Source organism: Aulonocara sp. 'chitande type north' Nkhata Bay, linkage group LG10 (assembly GCF_057382095.1).
Source record: "Aulonocara sp. 'chitande type north' Nkhata Bay isolate Kocher_YH1m ecotype deep benthic linkage group LG10, A_spYH_male_GT1.1, whole genome shotgun sequence".
Classification (NCBI taxonomy): Eukaryota; Metazoa; Chordata; class Actinopteri; order Cichliformes; family Cichlidae; genus Aulonocara; species Aulonocara sp. 'chitande type north' Nkhata Bay.
Window position 1 is genome coordinate 17,391,095 of NC_141353.1, and position 22,978 is coordinate 17,414,072.

Below are 22,978 nucleotides of genomic sequence, written 5' to 3' on the forward strand. Positions count from 1 at the left end.
CATGTATAGCCACATAATGGGATACATGCCCCCATCCCAACTATTTTAAAGCATGCGAACTGGCATCGCGTTTAAAACGAGAATGTATTTCTTAAAAAACAAAAAACAAGCAAGAAAATGTGTTCGTTTCAACATTTATTACTATTTCTATTTATTTCCATTTAAATTTGAACATTTAAACTCAGTCCCGGCTTTATATTGTTGCATTAATTGGAGTCATAATTTAACTGAGGTTCAAGAATATTATTGTGCTTTGTGGTTACAACACCTGAAAAGTTATTATGAGACTCGTAAAGAGACTAAGTTGCAGTCTAAAGATACTAACAGCAAATCTTTAGACAGTCACTTTTCACTTGTTAATGACGCCGCAGCGTGTTACTGATTGCAGTCTCTGGAGGTGAGCAGACCAAGATTATGGTCTCTGTGAGGAGCCTGTGGCAATACCTCCACTGATGAGCAAGACTGAAGCTCAGATGACGATGTAACCTTGTATGAATCAAACCTGATTTACATGTTGAATAACGATAAATTAATATGCAAGTTTTTTTTTAACCGTACTGTTGCAAACATCAAGCTGTAGCAAGTGCAGGGCCTTGTGTGACCATCCATTAGCTGCTTAACATCAAGGTTTAGCATTAGCACAAGTAAAATAAAAGTAATGTAGTAGGGGAATACGCTTGATGAGAAAAAGCAAAAATAAAGCTAGAGCAACCAAAACCTGTTCCCCTGTTTTCTATTTACTTAACATGTTATGAGCGTAATTTGGGAACTTCTCATGCTGGTTGAGTTCAGATTAAAATCAAATAAAAATCAGATTTCTTATTTACTTGTTCTTGACTTGCTCCAAAAAAAGAATTAATTGAAATCTGGCCCAAACACAATAGCATGTCTTTGCTTTAGGACAGACTGTACAAGGAGGAGCCAGGCTCTGGTATAGTCACTGGTCACAATTGAGTAGATAGTGAGCTTTAGAGGTATTTAAATGCAGATTGTTAGGGGTTGTTATCTTTGAGCAGTGATTCCTCTTTCTAGCCTTTGCGCTAACTGATTCCAGGCTAACCTTAGATATTACAGACAAACAGTCAATTTATTTAATTAATAGCTGTGTACAAACACCACATATACATGCCAAAATCCCACATGGTTGACTGTTCATTGTTAAGCAGGTTGAATCCTTTATTTATGAGCAGGCTTCAGCTGTGAGCTGGTTATCTGCTCGGGCAGAGGGAACAGGTGGTTGATTTGCTCAGGGTGACATGTCTTTATCCAGCCAGCATGTTACAGTGAGCACATACAGGCCTTTCATTATCATCAAATTTGGCAACACAGATCAAAGGAACGCAAGATAAACCAAGCAAGAGAGTAGCATTTCTGCCTTTTGATGATGAAAGCACCCTTCCACAGATGTGCTGTAGCCTAAATATAACCTTTAATCATGTTAGGTTCTAATTGCGGCACCAATTCAGGCTATGAATTGTAGGATGGGAAATTTTATTTATTTCACAGTCTCGATTGGTGCTCAGCTTACACAGCATGTTCCTATAAAAAAGAACGTCTTGTCTATACAGTAACTATTTTCAGTTTGGCTTTTCATTTACTATATTTTTCCGACTATGGATTAAATTAGATCTAGAAAGAGCTAGAAAACTGACCTCAAATACTACTACTGAAATGGCAAGCAGATAATATTCTGTGGCTTTAAAGACATTTTGATTGTGCAGTAATGTCAGGAAATGAAGCTATAATTCAGCCCCAAGAAGCGTGTTTGACTTTTAGAAAGCTCAGTAATTACTGCTCATTCTAATGCTGCTATTTGCCATCTCATGCACTAAGTGCAGAAAACAAAATGGCCTAAAATTGTGTAAAAGTTGGACTGAATATTTTAAATGATGAATTAGTTGAGATGGGGCAATTCACAGTCTTCACAGTCATCCTAATTACTTCATATTATGGGTGCAGACAGAACTTCACAGCATCCTGTGATAAATATTAAGCTGGTTTATAAGATATGCTTTACTATGATACATGTCACATATACTCCTAAAGGCAGACTTGTTTGTTTGTTTTGTACTGCACACATTATTCAATCACTTTTCAAGGCGTCTGATGAGAATCTCGCTGATGATAACTCCAGCAGCAAGGATGACGAACATTAGCAGCACAGTGGCACCACGTCGTAACACCAGCTGCCTGGTGGATAAGGCCATGGCGCCCAAGGCCCTCTCATCTGAATTGAGTGGCTCTGGCCTTTCTTCTACTGGAATCACAGAACTGGATTGGCTGGTCGTTATGCATTTTTCCCTTGGGTCCAGGGTGCTCAGGGAAACTTTAAAATCACGGTAATCTTATTTCCCAGAAAAATGACCAAAAGCTACTGAAGGAAATTTTTTTTTGCTTACCATTAGTATTCCTCTCTGTAATTTGGACTCCTGCTCTTACAAGTGCCTATTCAGAGATATTAAAAAACAAGAAAAAAAATAAGTATTTTAAAAATAACACAGATCCCAGATTTTACATAGATCGTGTTAACATTACAATAACTACATTTCTTACATTCACACGAAAGAGAAAATGCCCAAAACGCATAAGCTAGGTCTCTGACTACACAGGCCTCAGAACACTGAGAAAAACGCTGAACAAACATGGCTTCTTTGGAAAGGTTCTCAGAAGAATCTCTGTAATAACAACATAGCAGCACAGCTTAGGTTTGTAAAGCTGTATCTGAACAAAGCACAAAAACGTCTCTCTTTTGGAGAAAAATGCTCTTATCTCATCTTGAAAGCAGAGGAACATCATATCAGAAAGGCCCTGAGTGAAAGTGGTTATTCCAGCTGGACATGTTGTGAAAGCTGGGAAGTCCCCTAAAGAATGCTCCACACATTCCAGAAGAGAAGAAGGACAACCGCTGCCTAAGCAAAGAACTTTGGTCATCCTTTGTGTCAGGCTATTTCAGAATCTTACAATGCTGTTTTTCTAGTCATTCCCTAATTCTCTGTGAATGGCCATTAAGCAATGGTCTTGACAATTTGCATGTTAATGATTAGGAAACTGTGCTCATGGCCCAGTGTTGGTCAGTGGTGTTAGTTGGGGAAACCTGCAGCCACGTGAGGTTGAAGGGGTCATTTGGATGACTAACAAAATGGCTTCTCCCACTTAAAACACTACATCCAGATGAAAAGGATCAACTTTCTGGGACCTCATACCAACTGTCACGCACTTGTCACTGTCACTTGATCCCAAGCACAGCAGCAGATCTACAACAGAAAGGGTAAAAAACAACAACAAAAAACTAAATCCGAATCAAGGTGTTGGAGTGACCCAGTCAAAGTCCAGACCTCAGACTGATTGAAAATGAAATTTGGTGGGACCCTAAGAGAACTGTGCATAAACAAATACCAGCAAGTCTCAAGAAACTGGAGTGCTGTTGTAAAAAAAATCCTCCACAACAACATGAGAGACTGAAACTCCTTCTGATAAAGTCACATTGAAATATATTACTTCTAGTTCTTGCTACTAAAAGTGGCTCTGGAAGCTTTTTTCACAGGACTTAACATGTTCTTTTTTACATGACTGTATCTTCCTCTTCCTCACCCAGGACTTACTCACCTCCTCAGTGGCTTTCGTCCAGTTTAGTTTACACAGGAAAGTTATAAAAAACATGGACTGTAAAGAAGTACTAACTAAAAACCCAGTCCAAAGCCCTGCAACAGAGATAGAAAGTCATCAGTTAGTTGTTAGTGTAAATATAATTTAACTATCTTTTGTATATGCTGCAAAAATATATTGTTGACATTAACCAAAAATTCCCATTTTCACAGGGAACATTAAAGATACTCCAATCGGGAACCCAATGAGGTAGTATCCCACCAAGCTGCACAGCGCACCAATCTTCTGCTTCCCTGCCCCCCTGACAATGCTTCCTGACACACCCTGTGAAGGTAAAAAAGCAAATAAAAGTTTTCTGTCGACACATCAGGCTGGTTTTGCTCAGCAGAGGGAAAAAGTGTTTTTGAACTGGGAAGGATCTCACCGCAATAGTCTCAGCAACATGGATGAAACTGTATATCTTCATGATATTAGCCACCCTCTGTATAATGTCTCTGAAATAGAGGAGTAAGTAGGAGTAAGCCAATTTAATTAGATTCAGTTTCATTTATATAGTGCCAATTCACAACAACAGTCTCCTCAAGGTATTTCATATTGGAACGTAAATATCCCACAACAGTAGAAAAAAACTCCAACCCCAATCACGTGACCCATTATGAGCAAGCAAGTGGCTGAAGCTGGGAAGGGAACAAACTCCCATTTAACAGGAAGAAACCTCCAGCAGAACTGTCTGCTGTGACCGGTCGAGGGTGAAGAGAATGAGAAGACAGCAGAGAGAATCAGGACAAGACACGCATCTAAAAAAAGCCAGAGTTCCATAATTATTATTGATTGAATGCAGAGTGGTATATAAGCACAAAGCACATGGTCAGTGCATCACGGGAACCCCCCAGTAGCCTAGTCGTATTGCAGTGTAATTAATGGATAGCTCAGGGTCATCTGATCCAAACTGGGAGCTGGTTCCACAGAACAGGACTCTGAAAGCAGAAGGCTCTGCCTCCCATTTTACCTTATTTTACCTTCAGCCACAAGTAACCCAATAAAGAGAAGCTAATATGGGAGAAATATTGTCCCCCTTTCTAGTATCAGTTAGTATTCTTGCTGGAACATTTTTTACCAACTGAAGGTTATTCAGGGAGCTTTTAAAGCAAGCTGATAATAATGAATTAAAATAGTCCAGCCTAGAAGTAATACATTCATGAAGTAGCTTTTCAGTATCATTGAGGTAAGCCAAAGAAACGCCTTCTAAAATAAATATCAGGTTATAACCTTAGTTATGTCTGAATTTAGAAGTATGAAATGAGAGGTCACCCAGGCCTTTATGCCATTAAGCTGGATGTCAGCTGCATAGCAATGAAAATGTTATTCAGTGTCAAATAATATAATTCAAATAATATTATATAAGGGGAACATGTATAATGTAAAGTATTGGTTACCACTACAGACCCCTGTGGAACTCCATGACTTACTTTTGTGTATTAAGAAGCACAGATGGATTAGTACTGAAGTTAATACATGATGAATTACTCATGACTGACATATACTCATAGTTTCTGCACCAAGGATAAACACACAAGTTTATTCACCTCTCTGTATTACTCACCTCTCTGTGGTAAATATGTAACCAATCACATCCTTGGCTATACCAATACCGGCTCCAAGGAAACATGAGACAATCACTGGATTGGATATAAGAAAGGCGTTTTTTAAAATGCGAGCAATAAATTAACTAGGCATATAATTATTTTCTTGCTCTCATTTTTGAGATATTTTTCATTTGACAACAGCATACTAAAACAGGAAATTCTGATTTTGGTGTGACATCCCAATATAATATAATGTAATGTGCATGTAATATAATTTCATACATGCACAGAGAAGGGAGACCTTGCTGGACAGCTTAGCTTGTTCTGTGTTCCCACCACCAAGAGCCTTTCCAACCCTAACACTGGCAGCAGCAGAAAAGCCTACAGGAAACTGTGGAAGAGCAAATGTTAGCAATTACTTCACAGTAACAGAGTAACATTTTGCTCATGAAAATCATTTAGTTACTTTAGAATTTATCAATAACTTTATGTAATGTGTGTAAAATAAACTCAATATACAGGCTCGCCAATGTGGCAAAAGATCTTTTTTTTCACAATTATTCACCACATGAATAAACATGAATCAATAATTTTAAGTAAAATGAAACTGAAATATATAAAAATATTTAAATAATTAATCATTAAGCAAAAAAAGAAGAAGCTTAAATTGAATTTATACCAATCAAGTACATTTCATTTGACACTGCAATAATGTAACAAAACTATGTGGAGAATTTACATGTAATCAAATAACTTATATCAGCATTTTGGGCATAAATATATTTTGAGTGTGTGTGGATTAGTGACACAGTGTTACAGTTATTATCAATAAGCTACTCAGTTATGAGCCCTCTTGCACATACCTTTAAAAAATGTTTAAATAACTATATCAAAAAACGAGTTACCATGAAAACGACAGCAGACACTTCATAAGCTACAGACTGAGCCGCCAACTCTGTTTCACTGATGACACCAGCCAGGAACCCTGCAATCTCATACAACCACCACTCCAGACAGTACATCAGCATACTGGGGAGGGCCAAGTGGAGGAAGGAACCCCATTCTTGCAGGCAATCTCTAGACCAGCCTGAAAGATAACAGAAGGTATGAAAGGTTTAGCTAAATGCTCACATTTGCCTTCTTTACACTGTGCTGCCATTTAAATTACACTTCTTTCAGTATCTACTATGCTACAAGGCGTTTCTAGCAGTGTGTTAGCATGCTAGCATTCCTTAATTTTTAGGAACTTTATGTATCACACTTGCTTTGAAGGACAAAAATATGCCTAAATTATTTAAAATTGTAATTCTTCTACCTCAGCTATGTTGCTCTTTAGCTAGCTTAAGCACGTTAGCTAAACACTGAAACCCAAATGTCAAAAAATTTGACTTTTACATATATAGACAAGTTTTCAACTCAGCACATATTAAGGAATAAAAACTAAATAAAGTAATGATTTAAAAAACAAACAGCTTGTACATGTTCACCGACAGCAAAGCTGATGTAATTTAATGTAACGATCATGCCACAAATTAATAACAAATCTATAATTAAGGTGTAAATGTGCTTTTTAAAAAAAATAGGTTTTTCAAAAGTATTTGCTGGCTTGTCTTTTAGTATTTTTCGTGTACACTCTGAGGACAATTTAAAAATATAATAGCATCACAAACTAAATCCTCCATAATGATTGTAATGTGGAGTCCAGTCAGTTTAAATAGCAACACCCTTAAAGAGTTTATGCACAACTGATTACTATAATTGTAATGAGGAGCAAAGTATTAGTTCCAAGAGAGTGGCTTTGCCCTTTCTCTGATATCCTGTCACTTAATTTGAAAATTTGAAGAAAAAGTATATCTAGTAAACTTGCCATCCCATGTAGGTATGTGCAGCCCTTTGATGTAGATGCATAAAAACAGGAACACAGCCAGGGAGTACTGTGAGATGGCATTGGCAGCTGCGGATCCGCTTGAATGTTAAGCAATAGAAAAGTAGAAAAGGAAAGTTGCACATACAAAGACGTTCCCAGATTAAGCATTCAGCTGACTATCAGTAATCAACATTATATTGCTTTCCAAAGCTGATTAGTGTAAAATATTAACTAAGGGGAGCAGGGAGTGATGGTGTGTACTTACGCAATCCCCAGATCCAGAACACTGAGGAGGATGTAATTGATAACAGCATTTAAAACATTTCCTATGGCTCCGGATATCACCTGGGGCCACATGATGCCCTGTGAGCCAAAGCAAACTGTATGAAAAACACAGGGTTTTGGTGCACCTGCTGTTATTTTTGCTATTTTTCCCCAAAAAATGTCTCTCTAGCAACACACAAAACAATGTCATTGCATACTCCAAGACATCTCATTAATATTTTGTTTCACACCAGTGTTTTGCAGTCATCAAATGCACCTGATTCTGAAGATACCTCCCCTGCAGATAGTACATGAAGGCAGCCTGCCGAACCCAACGTGTTGAATGGGGGTTAATTAGACTGATAATGCAACACATTATGGAAGGAGATACAAAAGACATTTGGGAAAAGCGTGGTGGCAGCTGAACTCACTGGCAGAGCCGGCATAAAGATCTTCACATACAGCTGTGACAGTCTTTATGGCAGAGAGAAAAGGGGAGATTGTAAGTAAGTGCAGAACCCATACTGAATAACTTTGTGAGTAATAAGTGTATATGTGCCATTGATGTCAGTTTGATTTGTGTAAGAAGGTCACCTTGCAACCTGCGTGCTCTGCTTGACAGCCAGTAAAATGGACTGAGTGTTAATAAGGAGAGCCCAGCAGGGGAAACAGGCTAAGAGGAGGATCAAAACTCCTCTTTGGAGTATCACTCCTACACGCTTCAGGTTACCACTTCCATAAGTCTGAAAGCAAAATGGTAAAAAGGAAAATCTCATAGTATTTGCTGAGGTGCAAGAAAAAGGTAACCACAAGTCTGAAAAAGCAGACTGTGTTTAAGACTGACCCGATTAGATGAATAAAGTGAATTGTACCTGGGTTATGAGAGTATCAAATGTTGATATCAAACCATAGCCGATGGAAATACTTGTGATATTTATGACCTGCATTGAAATTAAACTTTATTACATTACAGAAGAACCTCAGGCTCACAAATGAAAAGCTGAATGCGTGAGTATAATACTTATTTAAAGGCAAAAAAGGCTATTGAAGCGATTTTCAACATTTCACAATAGCAAAAAAAGTAGAAACAAAAAAACGCATCGAGATAGCTTACTGCCATTGCTAACATCATCCCTGCCAGCTCCGTCTTTCCCAGGTGACCGCAGAACACCGCGCTGACGAAGCCGATCAGGAAGCTCATCAACTGTGAAATGAACTGAAAAACAAAATCAAGTGCTTTCGTTTTTATAACAATAAAAAGATAAATGAACGTCGCCAAAAATGAATGAAATGTTACACTTAATATTCAACACATAAAGTTGCTGGCTGGGTTCTTATTCATAAAAGAAACATTAATTCAAGAGGCCCTGAGATAAGAAAAAAAAAGTTCTTATTTGCTCTGGCAGCTGACATGTGTCATGCTTTGATTTTGCTGCAGTTCCTTTGTATTTCTAAATGTCTTTTACGACTTCTCCTTTCTTTAGAAAGTAGTTCTTATGATTGCTGGTGTAGGTTTTTGACAGGTTTTTGGCATCAAAAGGTTTGCACAAAGGAAACTAAATGCCCTCATCTATCAAGTTCTGGCTTTGTGCAATGAACAGCACTCAGTGAAAAGTGGATACATGTTGGGGTTATAACAGTTATAATTTTCTGTTGAGGGGGCACTTGTAAATGTGCCTTATTTTCTGTGGAGACTATTGTTTGAAAAATATCTGTGATTCCACATTTGCTATCGTATTGCATTGAATTTGATGGTAGATGCATTGCAAGGTGTTCAGGGTAGTGTTTTAATTTAGATTCATTTACATTTTGTGCATGACCTGGAACTTCTAGAACATTTTTATATACCCGGCCAATGCATCCAAGAAATGTTGCTGTGTTTGTTTTCTACTACAGTGCTAAAAATAAATAAAGGGAACACTTTAGCAGACAAAATCAGTTAGACTTTAGGGATATCAGCAGTGTTGGGACTAACGCGTTATTAAGTAACGCGTTACAGTAACTACGTTATTATTGTGGTAACGAGCACGGTAACTAGTTATTATGCCAAAATCAGGAATGCGTTACTCGTTACTGGGATTTAGATAGGCTCGTTATTCGTGGCTTCCACAGATTCAGTAACATTAGCAAGTGGTGGAGGCCAGCAGGTGGAGGAGAGAAAGGGGAGGCAAGAGGAGAGACCCGAAGCGGCCGCCGGTCCGAGTGTCAGGTGAACTGAACTTCAGGTAAGAAGTTATGACCTGCAGTCTATCTGGGTCAGATATAAACCAAGTTTAGTTGGAGTTTATTTTCGTTGTGCTGACTTTTTCGTACTGCGTGCTAGCTAGCATGACGGGGTTTCTATACAGCTGGGTGGTGCTATGTTACTGATGTTGAACTTCATTTTGTTCATACGGTTAATTATTAGAGTTGCCAACCGTTCCCTAAAAAACGGGATCGTCTCATATTCAGAGAAATTATTATGCGATTTGTATTGAGGTGAAAAGGAACAGTTTGTCCCGGACTTCAGCTACAATGAAAAAGACACAAAGCTGGAGTTATTCTGTCTTTGCTGCACAGCTGCCTCTTCTTCTCTCATTCTCTCCCCTCCCTCTCCTGTTGCTACTTCAATCATGAAACTGTTCAATGATCAGCTGATCGGCTTTTCCCTCTTGTTTATTTATCGTCCACTTTGCGCCAGAAAGAGGAAACCACCGGATGTTGCGTTAAACAACAGCAGCACGTTTGATCAGCTGTTGTTAGAATTTATTTAATATTAATTTCTAGTATCAGCTGATGTTTGCTGGAGCCACAGCTGTAAAGCTGCTGGTCATGATATTGGTTTGTATATCTGGTGAGTGGGAAACATGAAGATGAAACCAGGAGATGTCCTTACTGAATCATCAGAGCTGAACAGGTGATGGAAAAACAGGTTCACCTTTTAGGTGACATGAATGAGTTGAAGGGAAGTTATGAACTGTTTCTGAGAGACAAATAACACCAGGATCCTTTTCTAAGTAGCTGACAGCTGGTAACTGTGCAGGGGCGGATCTAGCAAAGTGTTGCCAGGGGGCCAGGTAGGGCATTAACAGGGAAAGGGGGGCACAAAGAAATACTTTCTTATTCTCATTTCAAATGTCTAGCTTTTAATAAATAATTATCTGAGTCTTACAACAAATGATTGAAAGATTGATACATATATACCATCAAGACAGTGTACATCACTGTCACAACAGTGTTTGTTTTCATTCAAAGGCTTTATGATTTTTGCTATAATGGCGGGCCAGTCTCTAGTCAAAATGCCCGGGCTGATTTTTTGTCCCAGTCCAGCCCTGTATGCAGCTCATCTACAGTCTGGTGTTGCCTACATCTTCCTATTCAGAAGGCAGAATTTCTGAGTACAATCAAAAGCACCACGACTGCAGTTTTTGTGTTGGATGTAAAAAGCGCACATGACGCTGTAACGTAGGCTAGAATCATGGCGGCGGTCAACGACGGTCCAGGCGTGGGATTTCTCTCGTGGAAATATGCACATAATTTTTTCCTTTGGTAGGTGGCACAGTGCACTTGTGGCAAGTAAGCAAGCTAGAAGACTGGCAATCTTGCTGGGTATCCAGTTAGCAACACATTAACAAGAGAAGTCTGAGTAAAACCAAAGTTACTTTCCCTAGTAACTAGTTACTTTGAAAGTAACGAGTATCTTGAAGTAACTGGGTTACTTTTGATGGAAGTAACTAGTAATGTAACTAAGTTACTAATTTAAAGTAACTTACCCAACACTGGATATCAGTTATCAGATTAGGAAGCACAAACCAATGTGAAGGAGTTTCACCTGTTTTGATGCAAATTAAAATGCAGATGCACTACAGAGGTAACAATAAGACCTCTGAATCGTTTCAAGAAACCATTCCTCTCTCCTTATTCAATTTGTCTCCAGTGTTGCTTTTTTTAGTGTCCTTGTGACTACTGCTAGCAGGGGACAGTAGCTGCAGCTCATTCAGGTTGCACAAGTAGTCCAGCTCCTCCAGGATGACTCATCCATATGTCAAAAACAGGTTTGCTGTGTCTCCCAGGACAGTTTCTATTGTGTGAACGAGATATCAGGAAAGGCCATAGAAAGGCGTCAACCCTGCAATAAGACTGGTTTCTGCTCCTTTGTGTGAAGGGGAACAGCAGGAGCACTGCCAGTGCCCTACAACATCACCATCACAGGGCTATTCATGTGCATTCTTTCTGACTAAACTGTCAGAAAATGAACCATGAGCATGGCACAAGATCCTGATATCCTTTAGTGGGGCAAGCACCATGCAGATTGATTGGCATGTGCCACAGATCCACAGAACTGGCAGGTCCACCAGTGGTACCCATTTTCTTCATCGATGGGAGCAAGCTCACACAAGAGTCAATGCTTTGGCAAGCATTATGATGCATGCATCTTGGAAGAGAACAGGGCGCCAGAGGTGAACCCTCTGTGGCTGCTAATTGAGCTACTTGATTGTGAATGTGTCCCACTAAAAAACATCAAGTCCTCACGACAGTCTAATGGAGGCTATTTCTGACAGTTTTATCAGAAAGATGTACATGAGTAACCTACTGGAGGTTATTTTAGGGCTTTAATAGTGCTACCCTTTCTCCTTCTTGCCCAGAGGAGCAGATACTTGTCCTGCTGGTTCCTTCTGTCCAGCTCTTCTGGCGTAACAACCCAACTCCAGATATCTCTTCCACACTCTTGAGACAGTGTTGAGACATAGCCAGCCTTCTTGTGATGCCACATTAGATGTGCTATCTGGAGGAGCTGGACTACTTGTCCAGCCTGAATGGGGTCCGGTTAGCGTGTTATGCTGTATTGAAAAAGATCCTAACAGAAAGTGAATGTAGAGAGAAATCAGTCAGCAGGGATAAGGAGACAGCACCTGCTTTTTGAGGGTTGTCTTGTTGTTGCCTCTCTGGTGCACCTGCTTTTTGAGCAGCCTATTTATCTGTCTTGTGTTTAAAGTGATCAGTGTAAGACTGCACAAGTTTGAAATAAAACATTTAAATAAAATAAAAAATACATTACTGTGCTGTATATTGCTGCAAGGAGCTTGGAAAGAAAAGCGTTTGGACTTCTTTAAGTTCCCTGAAGCACCAGTTGCTCTTAGAACTGAAGAATCAATCAGATGAGGGTTGAAAGATCTTCAAGAAACTTAAAGAAGTCCAGAAGCTTTTCTTTCCAAGCTCTTTAGACTACGATGACCTGGATGACTGACAAACTTCACAGACATATACAGCATAGCTTCTTTCTAATACCACACAATTTCCATTAGTCATCAACAATAAGAAAAGATCAGTTTAGTAAAATAAAGGTCAACATAATAACAGGAAGGTATTTTTTGGTTTATTTTCCCTAAATAATTCATATTAATTCAACTTAGTTTAACTCCATATTTTATCCCAAGTCTTCTACATCCACCCTGCAGTGATTGTATCCTCCACCAGGGGGCCCACCACACAGCCTGAGAGCCACTTCTCTAAAGCATACAGTATACTATATCTTAGGTCAGTAAAAGGGTGAAATTAGTTTTAGTTAAAGTGCTATCATGATCATACTTTTATCACCATTGGATAATTATTTATCAGTGAGCCTCAGTGGTTTGAAGCAATTAACCTGTTCATTACTGTTTTAATAAAACAGGTGTCACATTAAAAATAATTACTGGTCTAAAACGAACCCCAAGTTAAAGTAACAAACTTCATTCATGACAACTTGTGATCTACACTGCAAACTGCTCAGTATACACTAATAATAACTAGAGAGCTGTTCCAGCATTTACAAAGATTCACATTCAAATTGGAGTACCTTAGTACCGTTAGATTCAGTCATACAGACAGGGTAAAACTTTGTCAGCTGCTTCAGCTAAACACAGTCTTACCACAGGACCTGCAAGTTTTAAAAGCTGAACCATTTCATGCTTGTAGTCCAAAGGCACCCAGCGCTTGATGCTTTTCAGGCAGGATCCGCAGGATGAGTCAACACTGAGAGCAGCAGAAGGAGGCAATTCGTCTGTTCTGGACTGACCAATTACCCCTCTACATCTACTTTCAGATACTAAATCTTCCATCCTGAAATGAGATTTGGCAGAAAACAAAACTCAGTCCCAAACTAAATGATGTTCGCACAGTGCATTCCCTTCAGACAATGTGAAGGAGGCTGAAAGCAATCAATAACCAATTACCAGAGTATTAATCAATAACCAAGGCTCTTCTTGCCCACGTTGCTCCTTGTCTCTGAAAGTGGACATGCACTGTAAATGGCAGCAGGGATCTCACCACCTCTGTCCCACCAAAAAAGCCAGGACACTGCAAGCTGCATCACAAATAAGGTTGATCATTGAAGAATCACTGGTCTTCACCGCATCAACAAAGCAAAAATATTTCTTCAGTCAAAGTGCAAGTTCACAGTTCTATGGTTAAACACTAACAGGTCAAAACAGTGTTCATCCTGTTTCTCCCTGTGCCTTATTGGTTATTACAGGGGTGGATTTCACAACTTGCTATATAGAAGAAGTTAAATCTCCAAGGTGTTACGATTTAGTCTAAAAATAAATGCAGATCAAATAAAGAGAGAGCTTTATTAAAATCTCATAAAGTCTAACAGTTTCAACATAAAAATACAAGAAATGAAAAAAACAAAAACACCCCCCCCCCCAAAAAAAACCCCAGACATAACAAAACAGAGGACCTAGGAATCCTGATAACTCACACTAGGGCACACTAGGGAAAGGAAATAACAGGGAGGATTGGACTATTTATACACATGGGATTGATAAGGGAAGTGGAAACAGGTGGGGAAAGTAGACACAAATGCAATCAAGACAGCCGTAGACAAAGAGGTAAAACTCAAAACAAGATACAAGAAACAATTAGCAACAACCATAATTTAAACATATATGAAGTAATACATTGGGTAACATCGGAAGAGGAGAAAGAGTGAGTAGTAGAAAAGGAACTCAAAATATGAACTGAAGCCTAGTAGGAAAAAAACAAGGATTCAAAACTTACACTGGAACAGTAAATCATATTAACACGATTTCGATTCTGTAAACACTAAACAATAACAAGACAACAATGGGAACTAATGCATAAAGTGAAATCAAAACCTTAGCCTGACTATAATCAAAAACCAAAAGCACAAGAACAACGAAGAAAGCCAACAAAAACACAATAATCCAAAAATGCAATAGAAACTGAATCAGGACAAAGGGAGCATTTTGAACACCATCAAAGAAGAATTAAACAGTGCAGGTAAATGACACATTATCCTTGGTGCTAGATATGTATTGAGGGATTAAAAAGACACTGTCACTGGTTCCAAAGATTTAGCCTGCTCTGGATTTGGTCTCTTTTTCTTTTAGGATCCAATGCTGCCATTTGATATAAGCTTTTCTTTTTCTGTTTTCTGTTTTGGCATTGATAAAGCCAATAATAATAATAATAATAATAATGGATTGGATTTATATAGCGCTTTTCAAGGCACCCAAAGCGCTTTACAATGCCACTATTCATTCACTCTCGCATTCACACACTGGTGGAGGCAAGCTACAGTTGTAGCCACAGCTGCCCTGGGGCAAACTGACAGAAGCGAGGCTGCCATATTGCGCCATCGGCCCCTCTGGCCAACACCAGTAGGCAGTAGGGTAAAGTGTCTTGCCCAAGGACACAACGACCAGGACAGAGAGCCCAGGGATCGAACCGGCGACCTTCCGGTTACAGATGCGCTTCCCAACTCCCTGAGCCAAAACAACTAACGGCAAAATACTATTATATTAAGATGCTGATTTTACCATAAAGCTGGGTGATAATATACAGTCACGTGAAAATGAAAGTTATCACATGTGTGAGCAATTTTATAAAAAATGAAGTTTGGGTAGTTTGCAGGACTGGAGCATTCAAGTGTGTTAACATGACACTACAGTCTTCCTAGGAATGGAAATCGTACCACATTCACAAGATCACACTGTCGGATGCTCAGAAAAAATGCAAACATGCAAATATTTCAGTTAGCATATTAAATGTTATATGTATCAGCACAAATACCTCATACCAACTGTCAAGCGCAATGGCGGAGGGGTGATGATTTGGGCTTGTTTTCCACAGTACTTGGGCATCTTACAGTTGTTGATTAAACTTGAAGTTTATATACCAAAGTATTCTAGAGTCAAATGTGAGGCCATCTGCCTGACAGCTAAAGGCTGGCCAAAACTGGATCACGCAAAATGACAATGACAATGACAGCATGAAATCTACACCAGAGAGGAGGCTGATAAAGAGAATCCAGGTGATCCAGTCAAAGTCCAAACCCTTATCTGTTTGAAATTTTGTGGCGGACTTTATTCCTGCCAGAGAATTTGCCCACAAAGCTCAATGAAGCAACATTATAGAGTAACATTTCCTCCACAGTGATATGAAAAACCGATAAAGTTACACTGCATAGTGTCCTGTGAAAATGTTTTTTATACATAACATCTGAGAGATTAAAAACCAATCTCGCCTAGCAATATACCACATTATCTCAATATGTGTGTTTACCAATGTAGCTAAAAGTTTAAAATCAAGACTTTGCTATATTTTTGTGTCTGATGCAATCATGAGACCAATGGTCTTTGAGTGGAAGTTGCTGGACAACAGTGTAAGGTTGCATTGACAACCATGCTGACATTTGCCAATTTGTTCATGAATCTGACCTGAATTACAGTTTTTAAACCTTCTCACTATAGGCTCAACATCTGTGAATCACCATGTTCACTATCAGCTAAGGGCAATAATTGAAAAATCAGCTCACCAATAAAAACTGCACTGTAAAAACTATGTGCCTTTTAGTCAAAGGAGAGACATAAAAAGAACTGGGTCTGTGCTTTTCAGAGACAGACTACATTTTGTTTCCCCCCTCACTGAAGTAAATCACTGAGTCACTGCTGCTGTAAAGCGTCGTGCATGCTTGTATCCTGTCAATTTTGCAGCTCATTGCGTAGTATGTTCATGTTCTTTTCTGCCCTAGTAACACCTCTCAGTGAGGCGTTCCTCTCTCCAGCTGTGGCTATGAAAACCTCCCATTGGGTGGTGCTGTTTTGCTCTTGTGAAAATTCAAATGCACAAAATTTCTGGCACCAGCACCAGACTGCTTAACTGAACTTTGAATGGATTTCTTACCATATAATAAATGTAAAAAAACGCCCATTTGTTTATTCTTCAGCTGCTTTAAATAACTGAATACAGTTAAAGAACCCTGTAACATACTGTCGAACATACCGTCAAACACTTGGATAGTTTTTGCAGTTTTAACTGTTTTTCTTCACCTTGGGGGCCAAAAGGAGATGTGAATTAGAGGAAAAAGGAATGAAAATTAGCGGAGACCAATGAGAGAGGAAGGGGTGACATCTAATGTAGGTTCTCATTCATTTTCCTGGTTCAGTGATGCAGCAAGGCCCAACGGGTCCACCCACTCACCAAATTGTATTCCTCTGTCTCCCCCATCCCATCCACATGCACAGAATCACACACACGTAAATATTCTCCACCAACCAGCGGGGCCGGCGTCCGCCATGACGTCACACTGCAGTTCTTCTCGGGCTCCACTGGATGACAGTGGCAATTCGCCGCTTACACGCGATGAGCCGTCATTCTTAATGGCGACCGCTCAGAGTGTGTGTACGTGAGTCCATTCGTGTATGTGTTTGTGTGCAGTTTGGGTGGGGTTTGTATCGGATGGGTAGCGATGGGGTATTGAGGAGGTGGAGAGGGTTTATTGGAAGGGGGTAGGTGGGTTGATGAAGGTGTAGGAGGCGGGGGGCGGGCCGTAAAAATCGCAAATGAGAGGAAATTGTTTTGAGTCAGAGCAGATTTGGTGGAGGGAGATAAGGGCTGATGACGGTGGCGGTGGTGTGATTAGGATTAGGGTGGGGGGTAGGGGTTTGAAAAGAGTAGAAGGTTGTGGAGGTGGTCGTGGTGGTGTGGGAGGAGGAGGAGGGGGAAGAGGAGGACGGTGGGGTTGGTGGGTGAGAGCATTTGCACGCACGCCCTACGACTGTGTGTGTCTATCTACGTCTAGGTTGTGAAATTTTTCCTCCTGAGCGTCAGCGAGTAGAATTGGGGGGAAAGATGAGGAGATGGGTGGTTTAGATAATGGCCGCCACGGAGAACGGACGAGGGCAGAGGGTGTCACGCTGAAAGATAGAGTGTGATGGAACAAGAAAGCGTGGACGAGACAAACGTGAACATTCGATAATAGAGAGGTGAAAACCCCCCAATAAACAAAAAACAAAAAACAATAAACACAGAAAGATAGAGTGGAGAGGGTGTATGGGAAGTAGGGTGGTGGTGGTGGGGGGCTTGGAGGCCTGGATGAGAGGAGAGACATTGAAAGAGTGCCAGAGTGATTTTTGTCATGTTCTCCACCCTCCCTCCCTCCCTCCCTTCCATTTGTTGGCTATGTTGTGGGTAGCTTTGGCGGCAAGAGCTTTAGGGGCTTTGGAGTGAACAATGACGTAGAGGGACCCGCTGCGTCTGCTCCAGGTGATAATGATGATGCCTAAAAACGATAACGATAATAAGTAGCTTCTTGTGGAACCCTAAAACCGCCGGCACGTGACGCTATACGTCACAGGCTATCACACGCGACGCGCCGGACACGCAGACATGACTATCTCATGTTGGCAGAGTGTGTGAGGGTGGTCAGAGGGAGCGAGGGAGACACAAAGAGAGACAGAGGTGGAAACAGAGAGAGAGAGGGAGAAAAAAAGGGGCACGAGGAGGGAAAGAGATTAGAGCCTGTCACCTGCATATACTTGACATTCGCGTATGGGACGAACGTGTAGGAGCTGAAATGAAAAAACAAAATGAAAGCATTTATAGCTCCCTCTATTGTATGTGGGCAATCTTGTGTAATTTTGCTTTTATCAGTACAGAGAGAGAAAGAGAAAAAAAACACTCAAAGGCAGCCACTCAGAGAAAGCTGAACCCTACTGGGAAGCATTATTTTGAAACATGGTAAAAGCTGAATGAGATGGTGGGAGGTGTCGGGTGGGTCCGAGGGAGGTGGGGTGTCGGGAGGTGGTAGTGGTGGTAGAGGGGGTTGTCTGACATCACTTTGACCACATTTTCAGTTTAAATCCACACGATGTCAAGCACGTCATTTGAATTTTGGACTTTGCTAAAAATAAAAAAAAGGGAACCCATAATTGAAGCGTGGACTCATCTGACTGAAAAATGACGATACAGATGAAAAGTAATTCAGCCATGACTAAAGCAGAAAAGAAATTTTGCTGTCTGCCTTTTGATGATGTACGAGCCATTGAGTTTCTTTGGTGAGTCATATAGAAATTACTTGAAACAGTCACAGCAATCAAACTGTAAAGTAGGCGCTATAAATACGCTCGGATGTTTTGGGAATTTAAACTCCCGTCAGCTCGGTGAGGACGGACGGCAGAGGATGGCGGAGGATGGCGGTGGTATTCTTCAAAAACAAATTACACTCATGACATGTAACTGCGGAGCCTCTCAGGTAATTAGATTAGACTATGCCTTAATCAATTCCATGTCTGACCCGCTGCAACAGGCATCAAAAGACCACATTATAATTCCGCTCTTGATTTAGCAGTGCTGTCTTAACGCAACGGACGAGCCTTCTCAAAATGCCACCAACCCTGATTTTTCTTCCATGACTCATCCAGCCTCTGAAACAATGCGACACCATGCCACACACTCCCTCATGACACACTGTCCTTTCCGTAGCACCCCTGATGAAGCTGCAAGGTTTGTCCGCAGGGATAAACGCAAACCGACAGCTCCAAAGGGTATCTCAGGGACTTCTCACATGGGGATGGTCAAGAGCAGGAAAACAACCCAAACCTCCCCCAAAACAAAAAGAAAACACAGGAAGTGATAAGAGGTAAACATGTTTTTGCGGACATCTTGCATTAGTCAGTCAAAAACCTCTCACTGAGCCCACATGTGACTATGTGCATGACAGGGTCGGCATTATTGATGACACATTTATAATAGGAAGTGATTCGGTGCTTTGTGGACTCACAGTCTGAAGAGGCTCATTGACTGTGGCAGCTGGTTGACCTTGGTGAGAAAGCAACCTGTTTCTCTCACTTTCAGTTTGAACCTCTGGAGCTTTCTTGTGCGTGCCTTGTCTGAAGGAGGGAAACAGAAGATATTCGTTCTGACGTGAGAGTCGGAGGTGAGAGGCACCTGGCCTCACCCTACGGTGCATTATATCTAATGCACAGAAGTGATGCCTTACTGATGATCTCAAAGTCTTTCAGCTCTTTAGACTCATGGTAAAGTATGAAGTATGTTTTGTTGAAGAGGGGGGCATTGTCCTTATACTGGCATGGTCCTGATTACCCAGAAAGATAGTCTTTGATTCGGGCTGAATCATAGCACATGTGCAACCTTTAAGCTTGAAACCTTCACTTGTACACTCACATCACACCTGTGAAACAAAGAGTAGGGAGGGCAAACACACTCCACTTTTTGCTTGAGTTTTCGACATTATATCCTGTAACATTTGTTTGCTGCAAAAAACAAAAAACAAAAACAAAAAACAGACAGTGGTACGTCTTGAAGTTTCCTGAATGTTACATTTGAAATGCGTCACTAGAATTAAGCAGATGGCAAACAAAATGTGCTCCATAAAAAATAATAATAATATGGAAACTGAAAACGTAATGTGGCCATGCAACATGAAGAGCTCAAAGAAAGGAGATCAGTGACTTGAAAGACGAGCTTTATAGCTCCAACATCATCCATTTCACCCAATAGCTTAAACTTACGTCATAAAAATACATTTCAATTAAACTTAATTGAAACACTAAGTGTCCAGTGCCTTTTTTTAAACATTCCCTGCCTTCTAAGACTATCTACGGTGCAACTACCATCTGTAGGTTACAATTATTTGAGGAAAAGGCGGCTTATAGAACATAATTTATGACAGCATTATCATTACTGTTATTGTTTAGCAAGTTAAACCAAGAACTTTCTAAAAATATCGCCTCGCCTTCGTCTTCATATTCAGACAAAGTTACTCATATAGGAAGCGTGGACACAAACAAACATACTGTGCAGTTCATTGAAGAGGGTGAATCAGAGTCTTCCTTTCTTCCTTTTTTGTGCTTTCATCTTGATCATCTTCATTCTCAGTGACTTTATGTAACACGTTTTTGCATATGACACAAAATTTCAAATCTAAGATGTAATCACATCAATTTTTATTTATTTATTAATCCTTTATTTATCCAGGTAAAAAATCTAATTGAGATTAAAAATCTCATTTCCAAGAGAGACCTGGCAATTACAAATGATGCGCTAAGAAACCAGAGAATAATTCACGTCATTTTAAACCTCTTTTTGTTTCCACACAATTACATTAGAGCGAAGACTAAGAGTTGACATTCAGCAAGTTAAGTATTTCAGTTTTTCAGCGATTTGTCTCTTTTTAGACTTGACTGATTAGGTTTTGGACTAAATCTGTGTGATGAATCTGCTCTCCGGCTTGGGTGAATCTCAGATTTGGTCCAGTGTGGATGTTTGTCCATGTACGCATTGTGTTTGAACAGGGTTCAGCCAAATATGTGGTCAGACTCTAGAGTTAAAGGTCACCACAGACTATAAATAAGAGCCTGCTGCACACAGGTGCAGGACCCGGTGTGTCTTAAGTTTGAAGAGATAGCAAAATAGTAATAATCAATATGTTCGTCTTTGACATTGTATGGTACTGAAAAAGCTAAATCACTGCACTAATGATTACTGTTGTCTTTCTCATCTGAATGTCTCCTGTCTCCTGGAAGCTGCAGAAAGCATGTAACTAAAACATTTCAGAAATGGAAGATGCATTTTTACAAGAGGATAAATTGTGCAAACTGGAGCACAGGCTTTTAGCTGCATGCATGTTTATATATCAGAGTGAGACCACAGCACTGAGGTAATGCTGTGTGAGCGTACAGCAGACAAGGAGCATGAATTTATAATTTTTTTTCCACTGCTGTTAGGGAACCTAAAGGAGCATAAACAGCTCCTGCTAATACAAATGGTCTGAATTAGTCTCATTCTTGTTCAGGAACATGAGTGTGGATGGAGGAAATTGGGGAGGGGAGGGAGGTGGCAGGGCGGAGCGGGGGAAGTGCTGCGTGTTGGTGATGAGGCTTGAAAAGAGATGAAGCCGTGCGGGGGGAGGACTAGAGAGTGAGAGTTAAACGCAAAGAGAATTGGAATGAATGATGACAAGATCTACTCCTTTTTCCCCCACATCTGTTTTGTCCTCATTGTCGGAATTCGATGGGCATCGCCTCACGACCCAAACTTTGCAGCAGTCAGACGTTTCACATTCAAATAACAAGGAAATTTTAACATCTGATGATGGATTGGCAGTTTGGAAATTAGCTAATGTTGCTGGTGAAAGCTCACCTGATTTTCTGTCAGGCAGCAGTATGAATGAATAATGAGCCAGCTCAACATACAGAGTCGTTTAGAACGGAAGGAGACACAGTTCAGAAGATGAAGCGAATATTTGTGATAATCAAACCAAAGCAAATCCAGTGTTGGGCTCCACAAGATTTGATAAAACTGTAGCAGGAATTTAATCAAATCTACAGTGAAAGTCAAATGTTTTTCCCCCCTCTGTTGTTGTCATTTTTTATGAGGATTTTTCCTTTTTGATTATTTGCCATGAAATGTGCTTTCCAGTTTGCCCCGATTTGCTATCACACAGGAGGGCTGAGATATTCTATTAACCCTTTTAAAAGTGTCAAAGTGAGGTTGTCTTTAATTTTAGCAGTGCAGATGGTTACTGTATCATTCTAAAAATAATAACAATAACACTAAATTAATTCTTTTAGTTGACTTTTTTAAAAAAAAGCTAATATCTCCAGATCCTTTAAACAAGATAATCAAATGCTTTTTAAAGCCTTCCATTATCTATTTTTGAGTTTTAGGCATTTTCTAGGGTCACCTTGTGTCGTAGGATGTTGCGTTGGTTTTATAGTTTATTATAGACCAAATGATTCATTGAGAAAATAATGGAAAGATTAGTCATTAATGAAAACCATAATTAGCTGCAGCTTTAGTAATTGTCTTTAGTGCATATGTGGTGTGTCTGTAGGTTTGATTATGAGTGAAAAAAAAAAAGAATGGATTAATCACACTGATGACAGCATATTTGATGCAGTTTTTTGTTTCACGCCCTACTCACAAGAAGAGGAGCAGAAGGGGTGCAGAAGGAAATATGTATACAAGATGCAGATGGCTGATTTAATCCACAGATTTGTATTTTAACTAATTACAAGAGCAACAACATCGTTGCTGCAAGTAAACCATGTCTTTTTTTGCTGCCTTTCATTAACATTTTGTTCGGCGGTTGACGTTAATTATCGGGGCGAGATCTCGAATTCGCCAGCAAGGCTGTAAAAGGTCGAATCATTTTGCAGTTTGATTCCATCGTTTCACTTTGGTTCTCACTCTCAGCAGAAGATTGCATTCCAGATTTGACAATGCAAAGCTCTCAGTAGATGCAGCTCATGAAACAATATGGCATTATAAGTACAGAGATGTGGGCTGTGATTGCAAAGCCTGTCTCTTTTGGGTTAGTGCGCATTTGTGTGTGTGTGTATGTGTGTGTGCATGTTGCCTACAGGTG

General features: G+C 40.0%; 1 protein-coding gene across 1 annotated transcript; it reads right to left on the reverse strand.

The window, feature by feature from the left end:
• Positions 1-192: 192 nt before the first annotated feature.
• Positions 193-13,683, reverse strand: LOC147320635 (multidrug and toxin extrusion protein 1-like). The gene is made up of 17 exons (XM_086308749.1): positions 13,518-13,683; positions 13,215-13,404; positions 8,438-8,539; positions 8,196-8,264; positions 7,918-8,066; positions 7,755-7,797; positions 7,601-7,645; positions 7,325-7,422; positions 7,060-7,157; positions 6,098-6,279; positions 5,475-5,583; positions 5,210-5,285; positions 4,031-4,100; positions 3,798-3,930; positions 3,607-3,701; positions 2,400-2,445; positions 193-2,326 (listed from the first exon to the last, which is right to left on the reverse strand). Exons 2-17 carry the CDS (start codon positions 13,401-13,403, stop codon positions 2,088-2,090), a joined length of 1,743 nt encoding a protein of 580 aa, XP_086164875.1. The 5' UTR covers position 13,404; positions 13,518-13,683; the 3' UTR covers positions 193-2,087.
• Positions 13,684-22,978: the final 9,295 nt, after the last annotated feature.